The sequence below is a fragment of the Trichosurus vulpecula genome, chromosome 2, assembly GCF_011100635.1.
Source record: "Trichosurus vulpecula isolate mTriVul1 chromosome 2, mTriVul1.pri, whole genome shotgun sequence".
NCBI lineage: Eukaryota > Metazoa > Chordata > Mammalia > Diprotodontia > Phalangeridae > Trichosurus > Trichosurus vulpecula.
Window position 1 is genome coordinate 272,010,101 of NC_050574.1, and position 26,744 is coordinate 272,036,844.

The 26,744-nt window shown below is 37.5% G+C and overlaps 1 protein-coding gene across 1 annotated transcript in view; it reads right to left on the minus strand.

The window, feature by feature from the left end:
* KMT2A (lysine methyltransferase 2A) overlaps positions 1-24,214 on the minus strand; it is a 53,140-nt gene extending 28,926 nt beyond the window's left edge. The window contains exons 1-13 of the mRNA XM_036745136.1: positions 21,530-24,214; positions 20,436-20,613; positions 19,544-19,778; positions 17,357-17,421; positions 16,714-17,127; positions 15,562-15,635; positions 14,879-15,007; positions 13,417-13,530; positions 12,172-12,318; positions 2,238-2,333; positions 1,899-2,019; positions 1,074-1,187; positions 520-704 (exon numbers count right to left, since the gene is read on the minus strand). Of these exons, the coding sequence (XP_036601031.1) occupies positions 520-704; positions 1,074-1,187; positions 1,899-2,019; positions 2,238-2,333; positions 12,172-12,318; positions 13,417-13,530; positions 14,879-15,007; positions 15,562-15,635; positions 16,714-17,127; positions 17,357-17,421; positions 19,544-19,778; positions 20,436-20,613; positions 21,530-24,214 (4,557 nt within the window). The remainder of the gene's footprint in view (positions 1-519; positions 705-1,073; positions 1,188-1,898; positions 2,020-2,237; positions 2,334-12,171; positions 12,319-13,416; positions 13,531-14,878; positions 15,008-15,561; positions 15,636-16,713; positions 17,128-17,356; positions 17,422-19,543; positions 19,779-20,435; positions 20,614-21,529) is intronic.
* Between the last annotated feature and the right edge of the window lie 2,530 nt (positions 24,215-26,744).

Sequence of the window (26,744 nt, forward strand, 5' to 3'; positions counted from 1 at the left end):
CACTAATACAGATTATGCTTCCACATAACTGCCTCTAAAATATACCTGTCACTTAAAAAATTACAAGGATTTAGGAGTCTCTAAATACAACTAAATACAACTTGACTAGTGTATAAATTAATTCAATGCGAAGTTATACTTGGTAGTTATATGAGATTCCATGCCGTCTTGGGGAGGGAGGGGAGAAAATCTGGAACTCAAAATCATGTAGAACCATGTGTTGTAAACTAAAAATAAAAATAAAAACAACAACAACAACAAAAAGGAGTCTCTAAATATATTAATGTTTTACTTCAAAGTCTCCCTGTAAATTCATTACACTTTCTTTCTTGTGCAGAAGTAGCAATATTTCCCCAAACCTCTTACCTAAATACCCTAATGTATTTTTTAATTAAATTATCTCTGAAAAATAAGAGACTTTGTCTCATAATTCTTTCTGTCCTCAAAACAAAATCTAATACTGATAACTGACAAATAACTATGCACAGCTGAATCAGGTAGGAGGAATTTTAGACCCACCTGTCTGTAACGAAGTAAGTGGCTGGTGGTTCGAGAATTCAACAGTGCTGTCAAAACCTGCTTCAGAGAAATCTGGAGCTCTTTTTCTAAAGCCAACCTCCACTCGGCAGGATGTCGCACTGTACAGTTCACACAGGTATAGGCCACACTCTCAGGCAGGTTGGAGAGGATCTCGTACATTTCATCTAAGGAAAAAAGAATCTAATGAAGGCTGCTCATAAAGAAAGAGGAGACTAATCCAGTATCTCTCACATGGCTTGATACCCCATTTCCCTCACTCTATCTTTCCAGTAAAGCAGGTGATGATGACAATACTCTTGGTACTTCTGGGGATCCAAAGGAGCTGCCTTCCCATGTGACTTACAAAATGGCTGTTACTAATGGACACCAACATAAGATCTGGTAGTTTGGAAGATTCACTACACAGTCTATAAAAAGCAGTAACTTGAACTTTAAAAAATTACATGATAACATGAAGTAGGCCTGGCAATGCTGGGAAGATGGAAGTTTAGGTAAACTATTCATAGGTATCTCAGAAGGTCCAATCTCTGTACCTGAAAGGTTTTCACACTTGGAGTGAACCCATCGATCACATTTGCCACACTGCATCATCTTGCTCTCATAGTCATCATCATCGTAACACTTGTCACAAAGTGGGCAGAAGTTTCCTAAAAGCAAAGCAATACTTTACAATAAAGTTCTCAAGGTTTATTTGGGAAGACAAAAATAAAACCTGATTCAAGTCACTATATTCTTCTAGAATTACTCAAATATCAATAATCTTTTATGTCAAGCATTTCTGGAATGCTCCAATAAATAAATGTGTACTTCCGGAGTTGCAATATTCATACCACTAATTATTGCTCTCCATAAAACTATTTACAAATGTACAGAATAGCTTAATTAGGTGGCTTAAAGAAAAGGAAGAGAAAAGCAAATAAAATTAAAATTAGGAAAAAAGAAGGAGGTACATAGCTCAACAATTCTAGATAAGACGTACTGTTTGCAAAAAAAAAAAAAAGGAAGTAAGGAAGGAAGGAGGTTACACTTAGTATGAGAAAGAGATTCTGCCTCTAATTACTTTTACTTTTCACCTGTTTGAACTCTGATTAGCATTTTTGCAAAAATGTATCTCTTCTTCAACACTTTAAGTAAAACAAAATACTTTCTATAACAATATTACCATACTCAAATGCAAGGAAAAGACCAAAGATTTGGGAAATGCTTCAAAGTGATATATATCCTTGACAACATCTACTACCTCCAAGATACTTTTTAAATTCTGTTAAAATGATGCTTATATTATCACTTGTATGCCTTGTTAACAATACTTAAATACAGTTAATAAAATACAAACAGATTGTAGATTCTTCTTGTACCTTTAGCAAAGAGTTTGGCACAATCATGGCACAGTGAGAAATCATGAGACCACTGTGCATCCCACCCTTTGCCTGGAGTTGTAGAACCACAGCTCTTGCATCGAACACACTTGGTACAGATCTGGAAAAGAAGAAATAAACTTCCTTTTTTTTAAATAAATTTTTTTCAATATCTTTTGTTTTAAATCACTTACATTTCCCACCATGTCTCTCTTGTCAGTCCTTTCTTCCCAAATATCTCTAAGAAGTGGTCATTCAGACTTCACCTGAATTAGTAGTAATAGAAGCTCAAAGGACTCAAGAGTTATAGTTCTCTTTGGAATAGTGCAATAAACTCACCCAAACTTTCTTTTTCTTGGTGGGTTTGGTTGGGTAGTTTGGTCCCAGGCACTCAGGGTGATAGCTGTTTCGGCACTTATTACACTCCAGCAGTTGCTGCAGAATTGGAAAATGCAAGAGTCATGAGATAGGTTTTACCCACCCATGAATACACAGCACTACTCCTTTTTTTAGTGTTTCTCTTTAAGATAAAGGTGGTAGGATACTGTAGATAAAATTTCCCCTTATATTATTTACCCTCAGTTACAGCAAAGATTTGCCTCTAGTTATAGCCAATCAGAATGTAAAGATATTTCTTGACTATTTCACTTGTACCATTAATTTTCTCCTACAAGGCTAACTTTTAGCAAAAAGGACCTAAAAGTCCTTTAGAGACAGGCAGTGGCATAGTGGATATAGCACTAGGCCTGGAATCAGGAAAACCTGAGTTCAAATCCAGCCTCAGACACTTGCTGGTTGTGTGATCCTGGACAAATCTCTTAACCTGTCTGCCTCAGTTTCCTCAACTGTAAAATGGGGGTATTAATAGAACCTACCTCACAAGGTTGTAAGGATCAAATGAAATATCTGTGAAAAGTGCTTAACCCAGTGCTTGGCACACAGATACTACATGTCATTCCCTTCCCCCTCTCCCCTTTAAGTGCCTAGGAAGGTAAAGGACTTAAATATCTAAATGTCCAGAATATTACTGAAGTATCATACTTAACATAAATATGTTCCCTTGAAATAGTTTCCCTTCTTCCTCTCTGCTATTAGGGTTGTTTCCGAAGAAAAGATTTCCAGAACAAAATATGTGCTCAAGTATTGGAGAACAAATTAAGGAATCTCAATGTAATGGAAATATTACTGTCATAAAGAATGACAAATAAGAATTCAGAGAAACATGGAAAGACTCAAAAGAAGACAGACTGAAGATAGCATAGCCAAAAGAACAATAAACAATATGAAAGTCAACACTGAGAGACAATTTAACTGTGGTAAAATACGACGATCAATATTAGTACTGCATTATATAATTTAAAGCAGGGCTGTCCAAAATGCTGCCCACCCGCAAGCATAGAAATTTACATAAATACCTTTGTAAACGAAGCCGAGGTACTGCAAAGCTCTCACTAAAATGGCAAATCAAAACATATTGCCTATTGTTTCAATAAAAACCTAAGGCTGGACAGCCCTGATTTAAAGGATATGCCCCTCCATTTATCTCTTAAAAATAAGATTTACTGATGATTTTTGTTTTTACATAATTCACTTCTGGATGTTCTCCTCTTTCTTCTACAATCCTAGAATCAAACCCTCCCTTGTAACAAAGGGAAGCATTTAAGAAAAAAAACAATTTCGGAGACCAGGTCTGACAATGCATGCAACATTCTGCCCTTGGTAGGGTGGGGATATGTTTCAATACTTTTCTCTTGGACTACAATTAGATGAAACATTTTTTTTGTTATCAAAATTCTTCCTCCTCACAAAAAGCAACCCCATAGATCATATATTTTTAAAGGAGAAAAAAAAAATCACCAAACTAATCAATACCTCAAAAAAGTCTGAAAATACTGTAATTAGACTTTCAGCTACCAACAGTTAGTGTGCCTTCTTTAATGAACTTTTCATTCGTATTGTTCTAGTCACTATGTACAATATTGTCCTTTTGGCTTTGCTTATTTCTCTCGACATCAATTCAAACAAACTTCATAGGTTTCTTACAAGCCCTCACTTTCTTCATTACTTATTGTACAAAAGGACTAATAAAAGTGTTTTCATTCATTCATGACTTTAACCACTTATCTATTTTAAAAAACTCTTCTTCCCACTTATTTGTTAGTACCCATTATATCTGATATCACTTTTATCAGTAATATTTGATATACATATTTCCCCCTAAACAGTTTCTCTTCTTGTTCTGTCTGCATTGATTTTGTTCTTTCATTAAGCTTTTAAATTTTATGTAAATAAGTCTGCCTATTTTGTTTTTATGAACACTTTTCTCTCTTGAAGAGTTAAGAAGTCTTTCCCTAGTCAGAACTGTGAAAAGCACCTCCTTTGATTATCGTTTTTTATGATATGACTTCTTATAATCTGGTTGCATATCCAGTTGTAAATATTGTTATATTTAGATATTAGCCTAAATTCTGCAAAACAATTTTTCATTTTTCCCAGTTTTTCTTGTCAAATAAGGGTTCTGACCCCCCAATAACTTAAATTCTTGAGTTTTAAGAATTTGCTGAAGGAACTTGGAATACATAATAATATGCTATTAATACTACTTAAGAAAAAACTATCAATCAGAAAGGGATTATACTTGTTCTTAGACATTAACAGAAGCAAAAGGTAGATGTTGAAAAAAAGGGAAAATTTAGGCTTCGTGTCAGGAACAGTTTTCTAACAGTTAATTATCCAAAAAATAAATGGGTTGCCTCAGAAGTTAGAGGGGTTCCCTGATGAAGCTCGTTTCATCTACAAAATTCCGTTATCAAACACTGTGTCTTGTTTCTGAATTTTGCTTTATCTAATCTGTTCCACTGATCTGCTTTTTCATTTTTTTAACCACTACCAAATAGTTTATTGATGCTTTCTAGTATAATTTGGGATCTGGTCATACCCTTAATTACTACCTTCTCTCATTTCTATTCTTCAGGTTATAGACCTTTTGATCTTCTCAATGAATTTTGTTATTTTGTTTTCATTTTATAAAGTAACTCCTCAATAATGAGAGGCATAGCATTAAAACTGTAAATTAATTTAGGGAACAGTATAATTTTTGTTATGTCAGCCCAGGTCAACCAAGAATACCGACTATATCTTCATTTTTTATGTCTCTCTAGGTTTCTGTGACACTGCTCTTTCTTGGTTATCCTCCTGTGTGTGTGATCCTTCTCTGTCTCCTTTGCATTAGATCTTTAGCCACATCATGCCTGCTAACTATGGGGAGATCCCCCAGGCTCTGTCTTAGGTCCTCTTCTCTTCCTCCTCTCTACTATTTCACTTGGTGATCTCAGTAGTCCCAGTTTTAAATATCATCTCTATTCAGAAGACTCTCAGATCTACCAGTCCAGCACTACCTTTCCAACTCTCTATGAGGGTACAAGGCATGAGAAGATCATTAAGGAAGTTATGAGGGATTTTGAAAGTAAATTAGAGGATCTCATATTTGATTCTGGAGCTGATAGGGAGCATATGGAATTGACTGTGTATGTGCAACACGGTTAAATCTGAGCTTTTGGAACATCACTTTGACAGCTGATTGAAGGATAGATTAAAGTGGAGGCAGGCATACCAACTTTTATACAGACTGCTATAATACTTCAAATGATGCAAGCCTGCACTAAGGTGGTGCCAGAGTCAGAGGAGAGAAGGAGGAATATGCAAGAGATATCATGAAGGTAAAATCAACAGGCCCTCGCAATGAATTGGATATGAAGGAGAGGGTTTTAAAGATAGTAAGGAGTCAAGGATAACCTTTAGATTTTGATTGAGAAGGTAACAGAACCCACCAACAGGAAAAGGGGGAAGTTATTAAGTTTCTTCTGAACTTTTCTATTTCTGTCAAAAACATCATCCATTTTAGAGTCTGCAAAATTTACAACTTCGGTATAAACCCTTAAAAACTTAATCTCCTTCACCCCACATAATAAATCTGTTGCTAGATCTTGCCATTTTGATTTCTAAAATCATACCTCATTTCCTTTAAAACTCACCTCAAGCACTACCTTCTACATGAAGTCACTCTAAAATACCTTATATTTATTTTGCATTTAATTCAATTATATTTCTACATATATAAACTATCTCCTTCAACAGAGTAGAACTGTTTAATGTTTAACTTTGTATTCCCAGGGCCTAGCACATTGCTTGACATATACCAGGCACTTAATAAATACTTGACTAATTACTAGAGTACCTTCTCTACTTTTGAGGATAACTGAGATACAGACCTAGTAATGAATGCTATTGCTTGATCAAAGGGCATACACACTTCTATAGCCCTTTGGGCATAGTTCCAAATTGTTCTCCAGACTGGTTGTATTAGTTCACAACTCCACCAACAGTGCATTAGTGTCCTAATTTTCCCACATCCCCTCCAACATTTATCATTTTCCTTTTCTGTCATATTAAAGAGATTAAAAAAATAAAAGGAAAAGGACCTTATGTACAAAAATATTTATAGCAGCTCTTTTTGTGGTGGCAAAGAATTAGAAATTGATGACCATCAACTGAGGAAAGGCTGAACAAATTATGGTATATGATTGTGATGGAATATTGTGCTGTTAAAAAATGACAAGAAGGATGCTTACAGAAAAACCTGAGAAGACTTATATGAATTCATGCAAAGTGAAAAAGTGAAGTGAGCAAAACCAGAGCAATGTACACAACAGCAGCAATATTGTACAATAAGCAAGTGTGAATGATGTAGCTATTCTCAGCAATACAATAATATAAGACAATTCCAAAGGACTCGGGATGAAAAATGCTATCCACCTCAAGAGAAAGAACTGGTAAGAGTCTAGATGTAGATCAAAGCAAACTTATAAAATTGTTCTTGGGGTTTTTTTTTTTTGGAGGAGGTCCCTGTGGTTTTTTTTTCACATAATTAATATGGAAATACGTTTTGCGTATCTTCACATGTATAAACTGTGTCAAATTTCTTACCTTCTCAAGGAGGGGAAAGGGAAGGGAAGGAGAAAATTTGTAACTCAAAAAAATTTTTTAAAAATTATTTATATGTAATTGGAAAAAAATATTAATCTTTACTTTTTTCAATATCAAATTCAAACTTTTCCTTAGGCTTGCTGCAAATGAAACCATGTTGTTCACTGATTTTCCTTGAAATATGAAAGATATTTTCCCCCAGGCTACCTTCAATATCTGTTGTTTGATGCTGTAATTCTGAAGTTTAACAATTAAGTTTCTTGGTGAGTTAAGCTTGGAATTTCTTTCTGTTGCCATCCTAAGGAATCTCCCAATCTCTATCTTTTCATCTACTTTCAATTATTCTGGGCAATTTTCTTGTGTGGTCTTCTGAAAAATGGCTTGCAGGGCTCTTTTTTTAATCAGCTTTTCCAGAGGACTTATATTCCTTAGACTATATTATCCCATCCTATTTTGTTCAATATTCTAGTTTTGTAGAGTTGTCACATGTTATTCCAATCTCATCTTTTGATTTTAATTTTCCTTCTTATCCTATCATTTTATAGTCTAATTCTAGTCTCTTGTCAAAGAATCAATTAATTTGGAGAGACCTGTTGCTTCATATGACTTATTTTTCTTATCAGACTTACTGATTTCTTTTTTAAGAACTCTAGTTTGAAAAAAAAAAGAACTCTAGTTTGGCCTGTATATTTTGATTTATTGAATTCTTTTATTGCTCTTTCAAACATTGTGAAAGTTCTTAGAGATGTTCCATTATCCATTTTCTTGGGGCCTCTTATAACTTGCTGTGATAATCTATCTTTTTTGGGTGTTTTTTAAATCCAATCTCTTTTGCTGGAAAGTACTTATTCACTGTGTTTATTTGTGATGACTTTTCTTTGTTTCTTCATTTTCCTTCCTCTGATTGCTTTTATATGTCTTTATTGGTCACTCTACTGATTTTTCTACCCTGTGTTTCCTGAATCATGGACTTCACTTATCACCATTCTCTTTCTTTCTGTATTAAATAGATCTAAATGAGGCCCACGGCTCCTTCCCAGACTCCTGCTGCTTTGTCCTCCATTCTCTCCAGGCCACCAGGGACACTGATGAAGGGATATGCTGAAAGATCATGACAGCTTGGCCTACTATTTTTGACTAGCTCCACTGTCCTGGGTTTGTCTTTCCTGTCAGTAACCAACTTTCCTCTGTCCCTACTCTGTGCAGGGTTGAGTGGGTTCATGGGGCCCCAATTCACTGAGGGGCGAAGAAAAGGAACAGGTGGGGCACTGGTCCAGGGAAGTGATACAACTTGACCTCTTCCCCTCTGGGGAATCCAAGTTTTTTTTGTTTTTTTTTTTTTTTTTTATACAGTTGCCAAGTTATTTCTCTCTTGCCCAGAAATTGGTCAAAACCTACACAGGGGATGTTATGTATCTGGGATACCATGGGACTGGGATATGTCATTCCAAAAAGTGATGTCTAATAGCTCCTCTCAGCAATGCAAGGATCTAAGACGACACCAAAAGACTCATGATGGAAAATACTATCCACGTGCATAAAAATAATTATGGAGTCTGGATGCAGATTGAAGCATACAGTTTGCTCTCCTTTTTTTTTGGTTTTTCTTTCTCATGATTCCTCCCATTGGTTCTAATTCTTCTCTACAACATGACTAATATGAAAATGTTTAATATAAATGTGTATGTAGAGTCCATATCAGATTGCACACTGTCTTGGCAAGGGGAGGGAGAAAATTTAGAACTCAAAATCTTATGGAAGTGAATGCTGAAAACTAAAAAATAATTTTTTAAGAAAGGTGATGTCTAAAATTGTAGATACCATAAAAGGCCAAGGTTGGAGTGAGGGATCAACCTGTGCCAGTGTTACAGTGGGCTACATAAGGAAAACATTCAGGAATAGGACTACCAGTTATCAGTTATTTTTTCACAAAGAATTACCCTATAGAAACTTTTTTCATTTTTCTTCATCCTGGCATTGTTGTTTTTATTATATTTTCGACTCCTTTTTATTGATCTGAGGTGGTAGGGGAGAGCTGAATCCTAGGGTTACCTCTTATTCATCATCTTCCCAGAATTCTGCTTATCTTTTCTTTCTGTTTTTTGGCGAGAATGCACTTTGTAGGATGGGGAGGTGGGGCAGTGTGTGGTTAAGTTGTTTGTTGGTAAATAACTGTTGTGTCAAAAGAAACTGTATCAATACTTTTTAGAGAAATATTTTCATCCTAGCATATGGTGCCGTTAAAACTTCTGTTCAAACTGGTTTATCCTAGGGCAGAAAATTCATTGCATACAACATAAACTAGGCCCTAACTATCACTTGATAATCAATCTTTCTACTGTACCATTATTGTCCACTGCAACTGTTCAAAACTTTTTAAAATTCTCTTTTCCTGTCCGCAGCTCTCCCTCCTGAACAGGCACATACTGGCCTCCTTTTTCATGGAGACAATGAAGACCATACAATATTTTGAATTCTCTCATTCTCCCCACCCCACCCTACCCCATTTTTCGTAACTTCTCAAAAGGCTGATAGTTGAAAGAACAACTTGGATTTGGAGTTGGAATACCTGAGTTTAAATACTACTTCTGCCTCTGCCCATGTGACCCTATGGAAGTCACTTAATCTCCTTGGGTCTGTTTCCTCATCTAGAAAATGAAAGATTAGACTAGATGGCCTCTAGGGTTCCCTATGATCTATTATCTATTCAGCATCACCATGAACTCTGGCTTCTTTCCTTCTGGAGGGAGAGATGTATCTTTCCTTTTTCCTAAAAGCTAATACTTCTACCTGTATCCTTGAACATACTCTATATTCTCTCTTGACTGATTTAGAACCTTGCTCCAGCATTCATCCTCACTCCCTCAAACATTTTTAATCTCACCCTGCCCATCTGCCTTTAAATGTGCTCAGTTCTTCCCAATAAAAAAAAGTTTTCCCTTGCCCCTTCTAGCCTACCCAGCTCTCTCCTCATCTGTATCTGCCCCTTTATGGCTAAACTTCTTGAAAAAGTTGTCTATAACCAGTATCTCCATTTTACTATACAACACCATGCAGTTGGGCTTCTGACTTCATCCTCTAATGAAATTGCTCTACCAGCGGGCATCTATCAATGACTCCCTGATTGCCAAATCTAATGGCCTTTTAAAAAAAAGTCCTCATACTTCTTGATCTCTCTGAAGTTTGGACTCTGTTGTTCACCTTCCTACTAAATGGATAGTCTATTTCCTTTTCCCTAAAAGCTAATACTTCTACCTGTATCCTTGGTCACATTCTCTCTTGACTGATTTAGAACCTTGCTCCAGCAGTCATCCTCACTCCCTCAAACATCTTTAACCTCAGCCTGCCCACCTGCCATTAAATATGCTCAGTTCTTCCCAATCAAATTCAACATTAACATTATGCTCTTTGGCTTCTCTTCCTACCTCGGTAACTGCTATTCTATCTTCTTTCCTGGCTCTTCATCCTATTCTTCAGCCTTAATACTTGAGGCATTCTCTAAAATCTGTCTCCAGTTCTCTTTCTTTTCTCTCCCTGGACATTCTTCTTAGGTAATCTCATGCACCCTCAGGGTTTCAACTCTCAGCTCTAGATGGAAGATTTTCAACTCTATGTCTCTAGTTCTAGTCTCTCTTTTGAGTTCCAAACATCTTTAAGAGACTTCAGTTTGGATATGGGTATCCTACTACCAACTTATATTCAACCTGTTCGAAACCAAGCTCATTATCTTTGCCACTGTAACTACTCTTCCCTTCTGACTTCAGTTTCTGTCTGTGACACCATCATTTACCAAGTCTTTCGTGTATGTAACCTTAGGATTAATCTATTCTGTCTCACCTTTCATATCTAACCAGTTATACCAACTAATCAATTGATCTGTCAATCAACAAACATTTATTAAGCACCAACCATGTGCCAGGCACAGCAGACACAAAGGAATTTTTAAGAAAGAATCCCTGCTTTCAAGCAAATGCTATCAAGTTCACCTCTGCAACATCTCTTACATCTTTCCTGTCTTCTCAATTTTCACTCTAATATAGGACACCATTATCATATGCCTCAATCATAGCAATAATCTTCTAATAAGTTTTCTCCACCTTCTCCCCTCCAATTCATCCTTCGCAGTAGGGGTAGAATTGTCTTTCTCATCCAAAGATATGGTTATGTCACTCTTTTGTTTAAAACATCTTAATGGCTCTCTAATTCCCTACTGAAGGAGGGCTTCAAATATAGACTGGGTGACTACCTAGGGATACTGAAGTCTCTTCCAGATATGAGATTTTCACTGTGAAGTTCAGACTTTTTTATCCTGGTTTTCAAGGCCTTCTATGATCTAGTACCATTCTATTTCTCCAACCTTATCTGATACTGTTCCTCTTCATATATGCTACATTCCAGGGAAAATGAACTAAACAAGTTTAGGAACTTGTAATGTCATTTACTTCTTTATAGACTCAAAGAATGCCAAACAGTAGTACCTTGAATACAGTAACCCATATTAAATAGTTAATAATTTGGTTATTACTGGCCAAGTCATAAATATCTGGAAAGGAAAAGCTCTTTAAAATGATATTCATTAGAAATCAATCAATGAGTATTTAAATGCCTACTATGTGTCAAGCACCAAGCAAAGGAAATAAAATGGGATCCTTTGATAAATACCTCCCTTCTTTAAAAAGTTTGACCTTCTAAATGGACACAATTAGATCTGGCTACCAGAACTTCTGGAATAAAATCAGACATTTTATATCAAGAGGATGGCCTGTACCAAGGCTTCTTAAACCTTTTCCACTCTCTCCCCCTTCAGAACTCCTTAAACTTAAAAACTCATGTGAGGTTGTGACCCGCAGTTTAAGAAATGCTTGCCTGTACAACCAAAGCTGGGGACCATCGTACACCTAGTCGCAGATACTTAAATTGTCCCCAAAATTAAAATGTAAAAGGAGAACGCTACTCAATCCACCTGAACATCAAAAAGAGATTAAACTAACAAAGAAATACTCAGGGTGGAGCAAAAAATACTGGGCTAAAAGTCAGGAAGACGTGGATGTCAGTCCTGACTACTAAGTATATGTATGGCCTTAGCTAAATAAAATAAAAGGGTTAAAAAAGATAATCTCTCTGTTAGAGTTCTCTGATAGAGTTAACATTGTAGGAAAGAGAAGGTCACTAGAAAACTCCAAATCCTCCTAATACTGAATATTGAGGAAATTTTATGAACATCTCCAGGAAGAAAATATAGACAGAGGGATGTGTCCCAAGTAGTTATGTTATTTATTCTTAGTACCTTTGTAGCCTGGTGTTGTCTTCCACACACATGGCAGAACTTGCAGCGACGACAACACCAATTTTCCAACTGGTCCTCTAGAGGGCGCTCATTCTCCTCCAAACAGAATTTGTGGAAGGGCTCACAACAGACTTGGCAATACACAAACTAGAAGAGAGATAATAAGTACGCATTAGCCACTACCTAGAAATATCAACCAAACCTCCTTTTTTCTTTCTGTTTTTACAACAAGTAGAATTTAACTCGCGAGGTTAATATATGAATGAAGCCCTAGGGACACTGATACCCTTTTTGCACCTTCCGATGTCAGCGATAAGTTGTTTCATATAAGATAGAGGGTTTTAAAAAGCATGAATTTGAAGACAGTAAGGAAGCCCTAGTTAGACTTTGAAGGGGAGGCAACTAGAAATTTCTTCTGATCAAGAATCCTGTGGGTTAACGTTTAGTTTTAGGGGAGCATGACTTAAGATTATATAAGCATCAAGCTCCAAGAAAAATTCTGTGCTGGACTAAGATCTGAAGACAGGATGATCATTGTTATAAAATTAATTTATTCTTTTGGGTCATGTGCTCACATCAGAAAGTCATTTGAACTTTTAACTAGTAATGGATATACTTATAACTATCAACAGCAAATCCTTCACCCAACAGATGGCCTTATTATCCTATACATTTTACTTGGACACCTAAAATAAAAGTCAGAAAGGTTATTCCTCCAGTTTAACTCTAGTAAAGCTCAAGTTCTGGTTTTTTTTTTTTAAGAAATAAGGTCTGTTCATAAACTTTTTAGCCTTAGTATGGCCTGATTTCTAAGAGTCTATTTCCTCTACCTCCTGGAAAGTCCCCGAAGCCCTCCTCCATGCTGTTTAAAATTGGACGTAGAACCTATTATCTTCTAGCAAAGTAGTAAATAATTTCTATTGAAACAGAACATTTATACTGCTATACTTCTTCAACCTCTTAGAATCCTGTTTCCTTCAAAACTGAGCTCACATACCACCTTCTACACAAAGTCTATGCCAATCCCCACAACTGCTAACTGGTAGTACCACCTCCCTTCCAGAATCACTTTATATATATATACATATATATCCAAATATAGATATGTTGTATTTCCCAACAGAATTTAAATTCCTTGCACTGACGGCAAGGATTATTCCACTTTTCTCTTTGTATCCCTAGCACAATGCCTGCCACACAGTAAGTGCTTAATAAATACTTGTTGACTGATTGAGGATATGTTACCTCCACATGTCCACTGCTGGCACAGAGAAAGCAAACCACTCTGGGAGTTATAGGAACTGAGGTCAGGATGCCTAGACCACCCATCTCCCACACATTTTCTACTTCACAGTCTTCCTGCAAAGCAAAAAAGTTGAACTTATGAATCTTCTAAGAATATGGCTTTGAGATGAAAGCAAATATTATAGCATAAAACCACCAAAAAAACCCATTAGTTAAAAGCTCTACATTTTAGTGAATTAAAAAATATGTTGTGGGGCAGCTAGATGGCACAGTGAGTAGAGCACCAGCCCTGGAGTCAGGAGGACCTGAGTTCAAATCCGGCTTCGGACACTTGACACATTTACTAGTTGTGTGACCTTGGGTAAGTCACTTAACCCCAATTGCCCTGCCAATTGGGCACAAACCATTTAAAACCTCACCTTTTAATTCATCCTAAATACGTTGTATCAATATAGCTGGAATTAAATTTCTCTTACAGCTCTAGTGATTCATGCATTCTTTCGTGGTTTGATAATTGCTCTCCAATAGAATTTTTTCCCCTGGATTTGTCTTTATCTAGTCATTTGTAATTGCTCAAGATGGGTCAAGCAGAGTTCTCCTAAGAGTCTAGCAGCACGACGTTATTATTACAAGAAGAGACAAAAGCTAGAAGGAGTTCCCATTTATCTTAAACACTCTACATTCTAGGCCCTTCAATTAGAGCAGTTTCTTTTTTAAAAAATTAATTTTCAGTTTTCAACATTTATTTCCACAAGATTTTGAGTTCCCACTTTTCTCCCCATCTCTCCCCTCCCCCACACCCCAAGATGGCACGAATTCTGATTACTCCTTCCTCCAGGTTTGCCCTCCCTTCTATCACTCCCCACCCCCATCCCCTTCCCCCTTACTTTCTTGTAGGGCAAGATAAGATTTCTATACCCCACTGCCTGGATATCTTATTTCCCAGTTGCACGTAAAAACAATTTTTAAATTTGTTTTTAAAACTTCTGAGTTTCAGATTCTCTCCCTTCTTCCCTCCCCAGCTACCTTCATTGAGATGACAAGCAATTCAATATAGGTTATACATGTGTAGTTATGCAAAACATTTCCGTAATAGTCATATTGTGAAAGACTAACTATATTTCCCTCCATCCTATCCCACCCCTCATTTATTCTATTTTCTCCTTTGACCCTGTCCCTTTCCAAAAGTATCTGCAGAACAGTTTCTTAACCTCTTTTTGTGTTGCAGATACCCCTGGCGCTCTGGGGAAAGCCTACGGACCCCTTCACAGAATATTTTTTTTAATGCATAAAATAGAATACAAAGGGTTACAAATGAAATAAATTGTTTTGAATGTTAATGAATTTTTAAAAAAAAATTCCTGGATTCCAGGATAAGAACCCTGGAGTTACTTGAAGAAATATAGTTCTAATGTTTATTTACAACCCATTAGGTCCAAACTAAGTCATTTGGCCCCTTTACCTTAAAGTCTACCCTGATCCTGTGGACTCCATCTGCTGGCAACTTTTGCTTGGAACTATTTCCATTGGAGAGGGTGTTGAGTATATTCAGAGTGCCATTCTCTTGCTTACTGACTGGAGGTGGTTTTTCCTAGAGAGTCAAGAGGTGGAAACAAAGCAAACCACAACTTCCTTGCCTACATATTCAGCACTACAGAGCATAAAAATTTTAAAACAAAGGTTATCTGGAACCAACTGAAAAAATTTCAAATGAGAATTTTTGAATGAAAAGGCAAAGGACTTTCATAGATCCCCTTTAAAGATATTCTTTTTCGGAATCAATAAATTATCCAAAGAAAAGGAAAATGAAGGTAAGACAAGGAAGAGTGAGTATTATAGACAGAAACTATAAAAGGGCTAATTGTACAGGTGAGAAAGCACAATTAAGCTAAGCAGGCTACAACATAGATTCTTTGGGTAGTACCAGCAAGGAAAACTCCAAGAGGGGCAACCAAAGGAAGAGTGAAAAATGGAGAAATGCTAAATCCTTGACCCGGAACTTTCCCTGATCTTTTAAGATCCTGAGACCCAAAGAAGCAAAAATGTAGAATCATTTCTGAACCACAGAGCGAGCCATAAAATAGGGTGACTTTTCTAAAAAGTAGTCTGAATTACTGGAATGTAGAGAAACAAATAACACCTCACCTTTTCTTTTGGTTTCTGTTTCACAGGAATACTTGGGCGAGGAGCTACTTTTTTCGGCTTGCTTTGCTCTGGTACTAAGAAATTAAAAATTAAAGAAGTCAGGTGCTGCCAATCTTATAAGCACTTCTAGATAATGATAACTACCCCTAAATATGACTGATTCACTTAAGTAATTTTTTAAATCTAAAAATGTTTTAACTGTGGAATAATTTGAGTAGGAAATTCAAGACATTTCCCCAAATTTGCTTCCTTTCCATTCATACTGTAACCATCTCAGTCCAGGCCATCATCTTTTCCTATCTAGACTATTAATCAGAATAGCCAGGTCCTAACTGGTCTTCCTGCTTCTAGTCTAACCACTTTTCCTCCTGAGTAATCTTCCTAATTCACTGCTCTGTCTAGACTCTTGTCATTCAAAAATCTTCAGTGGTTCCCCACTGACTAAATTTCTAATGCCCATAGTCAAGCACTCCACAGTCTATGCTCAACCTAATTTTCCAGCCTTATGTGATACTACACCCCTTCAGGTAGTCTGCATTAAAACCAAATCTAACTGTTCTTTCTCTTCCGCTCTCTATTTTGCCCTTTTCCTGTTTCTGTGGTTTTTCTCATGCATTCTTTTGTGCCTGGAATGGAATCCCTCTGGAGTCCCTTCCTTCCTTCAAGGCCCACTTCAAATACCACTTTATCCCTGCCCCTACCCCTATCCCAAGCTGAAAGTGATTTCTTCCCTCCTCAAATTTCTCACAGCACTTTGTCTGGATCTTTCCTTTGCACTTACCACATTTTCTCCTGCACCACAGTTATCTGTGTATCTGTGGTACATGTCTTATCCCCATTAGACTGTAAGCTCCTTGAGACCATGGTCTGTGTCGTATATATCTTTGAATCCCCAGCATCTAGCAAAATGCCTTATGAGTAGCAAGCACTTAATTATATTTATTAAGTGTTGGTTGGACAGAGAACACAAGGTAGCTGATTTTTCTGAACCCAGGACTTAAAATTACATAGCAATTTACACAGGGAACACATTTTAGGCTTTTAGTTGGCCTAACAACACCTTAGAAGAATACCGATGTCTTTAAATAAGCAGAGTTTTAGTTGGTATTTTTGGCTTGGGGTAAGCAATTCCTTCTATCTTCATTTATTCACCTGATTCTGGAGGTGGTGGAGGTGGTGGAGGAGGTGGTGGAGGTGGTGGGGGTGGGGGTGGTGGCTGCTGCTTTTTCTTGGGCTCACTAGGAGTGGTCTTGGGAGCTTCCTTTTTTAGTGGTGCTGTGCTAGGTGGCTGTGGAGGAATGACCTGTACTGGCTGTGAGACCTGCTTGCCAGTCTTCCTAGCTGTAGAAGTGCTGGATTGTTTAGAATCAGCCCCTGGAGCAGACACATTTGCATCCTCACTCTTTTCTTCCACAGGCTTTCGGGGAGGAGGTTCACTGCTCTTCTTTGGGACATGATCTTCTCTTGCTGGTGGAGTTGTTTTCTGGCTAGAGTCCACAAGATTTTTTACAACATTGCTTTCTTTCTTTTCACTGGTCTTGGACTTCTTTTCTTTCTTTTTCACAGCTGGTATAAAGAACAAGATCACATACAAATAATACAGAGAATCTTAGAAATGTCATGCAGGCTTACACACTGCTTCTCTCAGCTAAAGCTGGCCCTAGTGGCACAAGGGGAACTGGGCATGATTTATCTTTACAGGGGAAAGGAACAAGCTAATCATGAGATGTGCACACAAATACATAGCATTCTATTAGCAGGAGATGCTTTAAGAGGCTCTTGTTAACAGCTCTACCTTTAGCTTGCTTCTGCAGGTAAGCTTTGGAAGGCATCCATTGCAGGTTCTGGCATTTCCTCATCCTAGAGTAACAAGAAATGGACCAGAAAGCAAGTTACTTTGAGAAGATAAACATAGTTGGAAGGCTAATCAAAACAGATCTATTAATTTGCCCTCAAGAACATCTGAACCAGAAAACCTCCAAGTCTGCTTCAGGTTCACAAAGAGCAAAGCTTATTGTTAAGAGTGAAGAAAGGAGCTACTTGAATTCAAAAGGACAAGGTCATAGCTCAATTTAAATCTCATCCCTCAAGGATACCTGTATCAGCTCTATTAACTTTCCTTGGAATTTAAAAGGTAAGCAAACCCTATGACATTTCTCCAACTCACAACAGGTATTCACTGGGGTAAATGTCTAGTTGTTGTACATGTTGTAGAAAGAATTGATATTTAAGTATAAGGTTTTAACCCTACATCATACAACTTGTATCATACAACTGAATTAGTAAACAATGCTGGCAATAAAATTTATCACTACTCCCTTGTGGAAGAATTAAGTTTTAGCCATATTCTGAACACCAAATAAGCTGAGAATATATAAATAACAAATAAAACAGATTCTTTATTTGCCATTCTAATTCTACAAGTATAACTTCCTGACTTTTTACAACATGGTTTCTTCCTACCTTTCCAGTCTTCTACTTTACTCCCCTCTACAATTTAGCCATATGGACCTACACTGGCATTTCTCTAACATAACCCTATATCTCCCCCATCTCTATGCCTTTATTCTGCTCTTTGCCTTTCTCTGCCTCATCTCCACATCTTAGAATCCCAAGCTTCCTTTAAGGCTCAGCTCAAATATCCCTTTCTTCAGGCCTCTCCCAAGCCCCACCAATGCTAAAGGCTTCCTCTCTAAAGTTACCTTCTAATTACTGTGCATGTACCAAATGGTTTATATGTTGTTTCCCCCAATAGAAAACAAGTTTCTTGAAGGCAGGAACTGTTTTTGCCTTTCTTTATATCCCTAGTGCTTAAAGTGCCTGGCACAGACATTTAATGCTCGTTGATTGATTTACTTTGCATTCCTAATACTGCACTGATTTCATTTCATCTCCTTTTGTGTAATTTTGTCATTTAATCATTTGCTGAGCTGTGGTTTGCTTGCCACTTCTTTCTGTTTTGACTAAAGGGGATATGGATGTAATCCTTGCATAAAAACCAGGTAAAGCTGGGGCTATTTGCAAATTTTCCTCCTGGACACTGGTTTTCTGAAAATGTGGATAACATAGCAGATCTCATAATATAAATAGCTTTTGTATTACCAGAATCTTTATGCCATTTTCCTTGCTTTCAGACATTATTCAGGATACCAGTACCAGTCCCAGAAAATGATTAAAGAAGGTCCAAGTTATAAGAATGGAAATTTCTAATTTTAACTTTTAACATATTAAAAAAAATTCTCCACTGAAATCCTATTCCAATGTATCATTATAGCGTAGAGGTGACACTGGGTTCATACATATGGATGGCAATCTCACAAAAGGGGAAAGGTTTTGATTATAGTCACAGCAAGAGATTGTTATGTCTGTTGTTAAAAAAACAACCTAAGTTCTGTGAAGCTCATTACAAGGTTGACCACAGGATGATATATTTTTCAGCCACATACCACCTACCAAGATGTAGAGAAACTGCAATCTGATTTGTGGAGGGAGTACTCACACTATAAAGATCACTGTTATGTACTGAAACATACATGAAAATAACCCACATAAAGGGAGGATAGATGAGGGTGGGGAGAGGAGAAAGCAATTTTTATAGAATATACCCCAAATTTCCAGGATATAGCCTATATACACAACTAATTTACCATAAGAAAAATTAAAACAGTTTCAACTGACTTAATAAATGACCACTGTGACCTACATGCTGGATCTATTTTTGTGAAACCATTCTCCTGTCCACTTCAAATCCAGGACTCTTCTCTACTCCAAGAATACTGCCAATCAACACCCCTAATTCTGCTTCATAAGATCCAAATCTCCAACCAATCTCCAACCCAAGTCTCAACACAAGCTTCAGGACCTTTTGGCTCTGCCTGATGAAGATAAGACATACTCTTCTCCATTCAAAACTAGAGCCAAAGATGAAAAAATGTCTTTCACAGTACAAAGATTCAATCTTTGAAATAAAATACCCACTCACTTGCAGCATTGTTTCTTTATGTTGCGGCCACCAAATTTGGGCTTATCTAGGCAATTAGTACAGACACCACAGTCCTCAGGCACCTGACAGCCTGGGCACTGCCCACATCTCCTTGATCGCCGTCCCTTCTTCACTGGAGGTTCTTGAGGTGCCTTGTTCCTGGTGACAGGCTTAATTGGCTTGATGGGTGGAGCAAGAGGTTCAGCATCTTCTGAGCCGGCGATTGATGACTTGTCTGCCAAAGAAAAGTGTATTAGATCTTACAGACTTTATATTCTGTCCCTAGGGATTGGGGAGTAACCTTTTAAACCCCTTAAAAGTGCATATCACTAGGAAACAGCCATTTTTTTTACCATGATTCAGAAAAATAACTATTTTATAATGAAAAACATTTAAATGGACAAGTCAGAGCTTGCATGAAAAAACATCATTTCAACTTTAAAAAAATTTAATCAAGTCACTATTTTTTTTTTGAAAGAACGAACCTCAAACATGTGTGAATAAACTTCAGTTCTAGCAAAAGCAGGAAGAGAACCACTAAAAGAAAGGCTATTTTAATCCAGGAGTTGTTAACCTTTTTGTGTCATGGACCTCTTTGGCAGTCTGGTGAAGGCTATGGAGCCCTCTCAAAACGATGTTTTAAATGCATAAAATAAAATATATAAGACTACAAAGAAACCAATTATATTAAAATAGTTATGCCTTAAAAAACCCCTACAAGTTCATGAACTCAAGGTGAAGAATCCCTGCTTTAAGCTATAAAAATAAGATTAGCTTTCTAGAAATTTAATGTAATGACACAAAGGACATATTGTTATTCATTTCCAAGAGTATTAACAATCAAATTTAAGTATCTGTTCACAGGTCCCATGATCAACATTCCTATACTTACCATCATTTCCCATGGAAGACAAAATCTTTTCTCGTTCTTCCCATGGTAAGGCACTCAGGGTGGGCATGTCATCAGGAAATACTGCTCGCTTTCGGCCAAGGGCAACAGCAGCTCTTCTACATACATGTTTTATCCGGGGTCCTCGAACAGATGTCTCTGATGAATCACTTTCTTGACCCTTGATTTGAGAGTAACAAGCAAAGGTAAGTACCTTTAAGTTCCATATTGATAGCATATATTCTGAAAATAAATAAATAAAAGGTAAAATCAAAGCATAGTAGACAAACTTCTTATAACCTAGATTTAAAACAGACTTCCAAAGCTGATGACATGGCTCTTAATGGATTGGCTGTTTTAAAAAGCCAGCAGGCCAGGATGAAACACAGAACCTAAGTAGCCTCTAATCCCACAACAGAAATCCATTAAGTTAACTGAAATCCAAGGTATCATGACTATATCACCTAATATGCAGGTAACTAACATGACTAAAGTTTCTTACATTTCTAGGATCAATATTGAGGAATAAATGGAAAAACAAAAATAAACAAATGGACGTATGAACCAAGACTAAAATTGGAATTTTTATGGGCTTAAGGAGGAGGCAAAATTACTAATTAATGTATTCTATTACTCAGAGGCAAACTATTAAAGAGTAACTAGCATGGTGTCAGAGGTAAGCCTCAATTTCATTACAGGAATACCCAACTGGAAGAAGCCCTAAATGCAAAATGTGGTCTCAAAGTGAAGAACGTTAAATCTAAAGGAGATCAGGAAGGTTTGTTCTTAGATATTCAAAACCAGGCACAACTCATCATTCTTAGCCAGAGACACTAGCAGTCACTCTGCTGAATTAAAAAAAAAAGTCTACTCTATCTTGAACTAACTTCCATAGTTTTTCTCCCCCTCAACTTCTGTTCAAGTGCTTCTTATTTAAAATTTTCAACCATCTGTTATCTGTTGCTATAATCATTACTCAGTGTAAGCAGAGCCTCTACTCTTTTCGGGTGTTGCAATTATACTATTTTTACTGCAAGTTACAACTTCAAAATTAAGTGTGTTGAGAAGTTGTCTCATAGGTAAGATAAAAAGAATACCTGTGCTTTGGGCTGGTCAGCTTGCTTGAGAGTCTTGCTTTTCTCAATCTTATAAAGCTGGGCTTTGGCCTTTCTCAGAAGGCTGGCTACTCTCTTGTCAGCCACTGGAAGTTTGTCTGCCTGAGCCAACATGGAGCCAATGGAGGAGGTGGAATGTTTAACAGTGCTTGATGAAGAAGCAGAAAGGCAGAGTGCTTTCTCCTCCAGGGATGGGGCAGCAGGGGCAAGGTCCAAGTTGGTTTTATCGAGGCTTCCTTTCCCTTTCTTAACAAGTATTTTGGTTTTGACAGCTGTTGTGTCCCCAAGAGCTACAGTGGTAATGTCTGTCCCAGGATCAAGTGATGAGGATTTCTTCCGCCCTGCAGCTTTTTTGGCGGAAGATGAAGTGGCAACATCTTCAACAACCTTCTCTTTGGAAACTCTACCTATGGGAAACAAAGCAGAGCTACTCTGAATTTCTGACCCCTTTTTCCTTTTTTCTTTCCTTGATTCCCGCTTGTTCTCTTTTTCCCTTTCCCGGTCTCTCTCTCTGTTTTTGTCCTTCTCCATACTCTTGTCAACATCTCGCTCTTTAGACAGTTCCTCAGTGGCCCTGTCTTTGTTTCTCCCTCTTTCTGTCTGAGAGCTTTGCGTGAACCAGGGGAAGAGAGGAGTAGGACTACTGGATGAGAATGGCTCTGCTGGAGTGCTAGTCTGCTTTCTTGGTCTCTGATTTTTCTCCGAAGATTCCCCAGACTGTGTCAGGGAATGGGAAGGAAAAGCAAAAGTTGGGTTTAAGGCACTAGTGGCAAGAGGACTAACAGAAATGCTTAATGAGGAAGAGACAGAAGATGGTGGGGTGAGAGGTGATAGCTCAGAAGTACTAAGCCTTCCACTTCTTGTCCTCATGGAATGAGAAGGAGATCTTGGTTCAGATCTGATAGGGCTGAACACCCTTCTTTTCCTTTTTCTATTAGATACCCCTGTAGATGAAGTTCCAGCAGATACTCGATTACTGGGCAAAGTTACTGACTCAAAGATTCTGGAGTGGGCCTCACTTGGAGTAAATCTGGGAGCTCTTAGAAGAGGACTTCTTTTGTGCATATCAAACCTAGTTCCAGAATGGAGTGCTGAAAATAGCTGGGCTGGAGCAGTGGAACCAGATGTCGAAAAACCAGAAGCAAAGCCAACATCCTCAGGAGTCAGTGGAGGGGGTCGAAAGTTATCAAATATTGGTTTGCGGATAAGACCTTCTTTGGCATACTTCGCTGAGGAAAAGTACTGTGGCTCTGACCGAGAATGCTTTAGAGAGGTCCACCTGAATGTTGGTTCCCGTAAAATAGACTTTCGTTTCTCTTGTATGGGGGCAGCAGAGGCAGGCAAAAAAGGTGACGCTAAGGGGATTGTTGGAGGCATAAGCCAAGGTGTGTGATCGGAAATACTGGAAGCTGGTTGTAGTGGTGGTGGTGGAGTGAGTAATGGTGGAGGTGGAGAGGAAGAAGTTTGTTGCTGGGGGGCACTTTGCAAGGCTGATAATTTCTTAGAAGCTCTAGACCCAAAGCTTCTCTCTGAGATTGAAAACCTTCTACTCCTCCTATCACTATTATCATTTTCTGGGGATTGAGAAATAGGTAATGGAGCATGTACATCGGGAGTATTACTCCTCTCTTCAGAAAGTGCCTGCATCTCCTCAGAGGCCTGAGAATCGGTGGATGTATCAACACTGGGACTGCTAGATCGAGAAGAGTCTGAAGACATCTGAGAAGAGTGCTGTGAAGCTGCACTTGATTTTTCAGAGGATCCACAGGATGTAGCACTGAATCTACTGTTCGGTGTAGACTCTAGTCGAGCAATTTTAATCGGAGGGTCATAATCTTCATCTTCAATAAACCGCCGAGGGGTTTTAATGATCCGTGAGGAGATAGCACTGACAACAGGCATGATGAACTGTCGGATGTTTTTGACCTGTGTTTTCACCTTTCTTCCTTGCAGCTGAGCTGCTTCTTTCTCAATCTTCTTTTGAGCTCCCTTTTTTGCCCTCTGCAAAAGTTGCTTAGCAATTGTTGCATCTGTCCTTTTGGTGGAAGGAATAATCCTAACAGGCTTAATCCTTCGAGGGCTTTGTCTGACAGCCGTCTTTTCTTCTTTAGTGAGCGGTGGTGTACCATCCTTTTCTTTCCGGACCCTTTGGGGCTTTTCCAGTTGAGAGCTAATGAGGGGTGCTGAATCTGTCTTTATCCGTTCTGATGATGGAGGCCTTCCTCTCCGTCGGACAATCTGTACCCCTTTCCTCCCAATCTGAAGCTTTCCTGTTTTAAACTTAGACTTGAGAGGTGAGAGTTTACCAGCTCTCAACTTTTTAATTTTTGCTGCTTGCTGAAATGTAGCAGAAGGTGTCCGTTTAATTTTTTTTAAGGTATCTTCTTTGCTCCCCTTTGATAAGTCTGATATGTCCTTTCCTTGTGATAATTTGAATTTGACACTGCTAAGGGTTGGAGGTCTTCCTCTTCGCTTTTCTCCACTTTTAGAATCTTTCTTCTTTATTTTCTCTCCAGATTTAGTCTCTGATTTGCTTAGAGGAGGAAACACAGGTGAAGAATCTGACAGGACAGCTGAGTTTCGTTCAGAGATGCTTCTGGGTCTCCCACGAGGTTTTCGAGGACTAGATTTAACTGTGTATAGAATCAAACAATGAAGAGCACACATTTAGCTTTGTAGTTCCAAGTGACTGGCCTTAACTAAGTGTATGTGAATTTAGCATAAGCCATGGACATGCAAAAGGAAAAGGACTCCACTTTATATTGTGCCCCATTTGGTTTTAATATCCAATAAAACACTTTATTCTGGGTGAGATTTTCCTTCTCAAAATTAACTTTAAAGGGATGAAGTAAAACAGCATTTTACTTTTTCAAGTAAAAAGAAAATCAAAACAGCAATACCTGTTTTCAATGTAGCTCTACAAAGCTAGTTTTTCTGAAACTTCAGATGAGCAAGAGAAACATTTATTCTAAGAGAAGGATTTAAAAATCTATACTAACTCTCCACATTCCAATGTAGTAAGACCAAGATTTAAGGACGTTTTTACACTGGCTCATGACAATTCCTTATTCGAACATTTTAGTTTTTGAGTGAATTTGTTACTTAGGTGACAATACTTAGATCAAGGGCCTGCAGATAAGCTTTTATCAATCAATTCTACAATTCCTCCAATCCTGTCATGAACACATAAAAGTCAAGACTTCTAGGAAGCTCTAGCAATATCTCGTAGCCTATAGTCTCTATTGCAATACTAGACAGAAATACGTTCAGAAGACCAAAAACAAGACCACTGAACTCAACGGCATGTAATCTAGTAAGGAAGTTAAGTGGAATGGCGAGTCCACCAATCTGTTCTACTGTGCTAAGGCTCTTGACCTGGTTTGGTTGAGCACCCAAGTAATAAAAAAAATTGCTAACTACCAGTTGGATGCTATTACTGACACTGATATCATTATTTGATATCACTAGCCATTAACTAACTCAGATTTCTCTGAATCCAATGAAAAGACTTTGTCAATTTGGATTAGCCAAATCTGCCTGTTTATCAGAAGGAAGATTAGTTGCCCCTTTTCTAAAGCACTTCTTTTACAAACCAATATTTAAAAATTAATCAAATGCTGCTATATTCTATCCTTTTCTTAGCGCAGCATATATTAACATATTTCTGGATCCAAAACCTTTACTGATGGGATCCAAAAGAGATTTAGCCTCTTAAAAGGAACACCCATTGGGCTACGGAACTAACCTGTTGAAACACAAGTCCATACTGGTCTAGTTATTAAGCCTTCTAAATATAAATGCCTTTCTTACCCACTAACTCGTGAGATTTTTTCCTACCCACAATAGATTAAAGGACTCACAATCAAATCTAAACAGCTGCTAATCACAACTAAAGTAATAAAAGTAGAAGATTGCAGGGAGCTAGGTTGCACTTCTTAAATAAGAATTTATTTTTACAGTGTTCCATTTTGGAGAACACAAGACCTGAGTCTTTCAGGGAATAGGATAACAAAAGAATTTAGAGGAAATGGACAGTTACAAAACATTAAAAGAAAACTCCTAGTCAGAAAAATACATACATGCTAAATTATGATCATGATAGATTTGAACCTGACTATTCAGATAGTTTTGCTAGCTTTTAGTATTTATTCTATTTAACTTTTAAAAAGGAACTCTTGAAAAAGGAACTCCATTAAAAAATGTAGACTCATTAAAATTCTTAGATCTCAATCATGAAATGTTCAATCTATGCTAGGCAAATAAGTAAAGAAAATGGGAGAAAAGGAACCTGGGTACCAGTCTCAATTCTACTAACTAGGTGTGGGGAACTTTGGGTAGGTCACATAATTTCTCTGAGCTTCAATTTCCTCATCTTACGATAAAATGTTTGGAATGAAAAATCAGTATTGGTCCCTTTTTCAGTTCTAAAATTCTATGATTTTGTCATATCTTGACTACTTCCTCTGAAAAGTACCAATTACTAGGATAGCACTTAGATATGACTGTCATCTGCCTCACTCAGCCACAAAATAGTTGAAGCATGACCATTCCAGATCTGTTACCTTGTAAATGTGCCTTCTAGAGAGCTTGTTGTTAGTTTACTATATACTGATCATGACATTTCTGGATGAAATTCAAACGTTTAGTGAAGGGCAAAAAATGATTCAGTGCCAGTAACTAACAACTTCATATTTAATGAGGTTTTTCTACCTATACAGAGCAAGGGAAAAGCAAAGTACAGGGGGAATTACTAAAGGAGCATGGGTTGGGGAATAATTTGCAATGGACTCTAATTCTTTCATTCACCTAACAGTAGTGCATGAACCATTCAATGTTCCTTCAACTTTTGCTCCCAAAAAATAAGTCTGAGTCTTCCAGCTGAAACCTAACTGCTCAGATCTGATTCTAGTTATTTCTGCTTGAGATTGTGAAAAGTGTTTCTAATACATAGAACCTCATTTCATTTCAGCTATTCATTCCAATTTGCTTTTGCTGTTTGCCATATGTCCTGGACCAAGAGTAAAGAATACTGACTTTACACATTTTAAGACTCAGAAATTACACTTGAGGTAAAAGTCAGGATGGTGAAAGAACATCAGGGGCTGCTAAGTTTTTGTTTCTATCTACTAGGCTAGTATTTCAATAGTAAACAGAAATTTGCCTACAAAAAAATCACCCCTGAATTATTATCACAGAA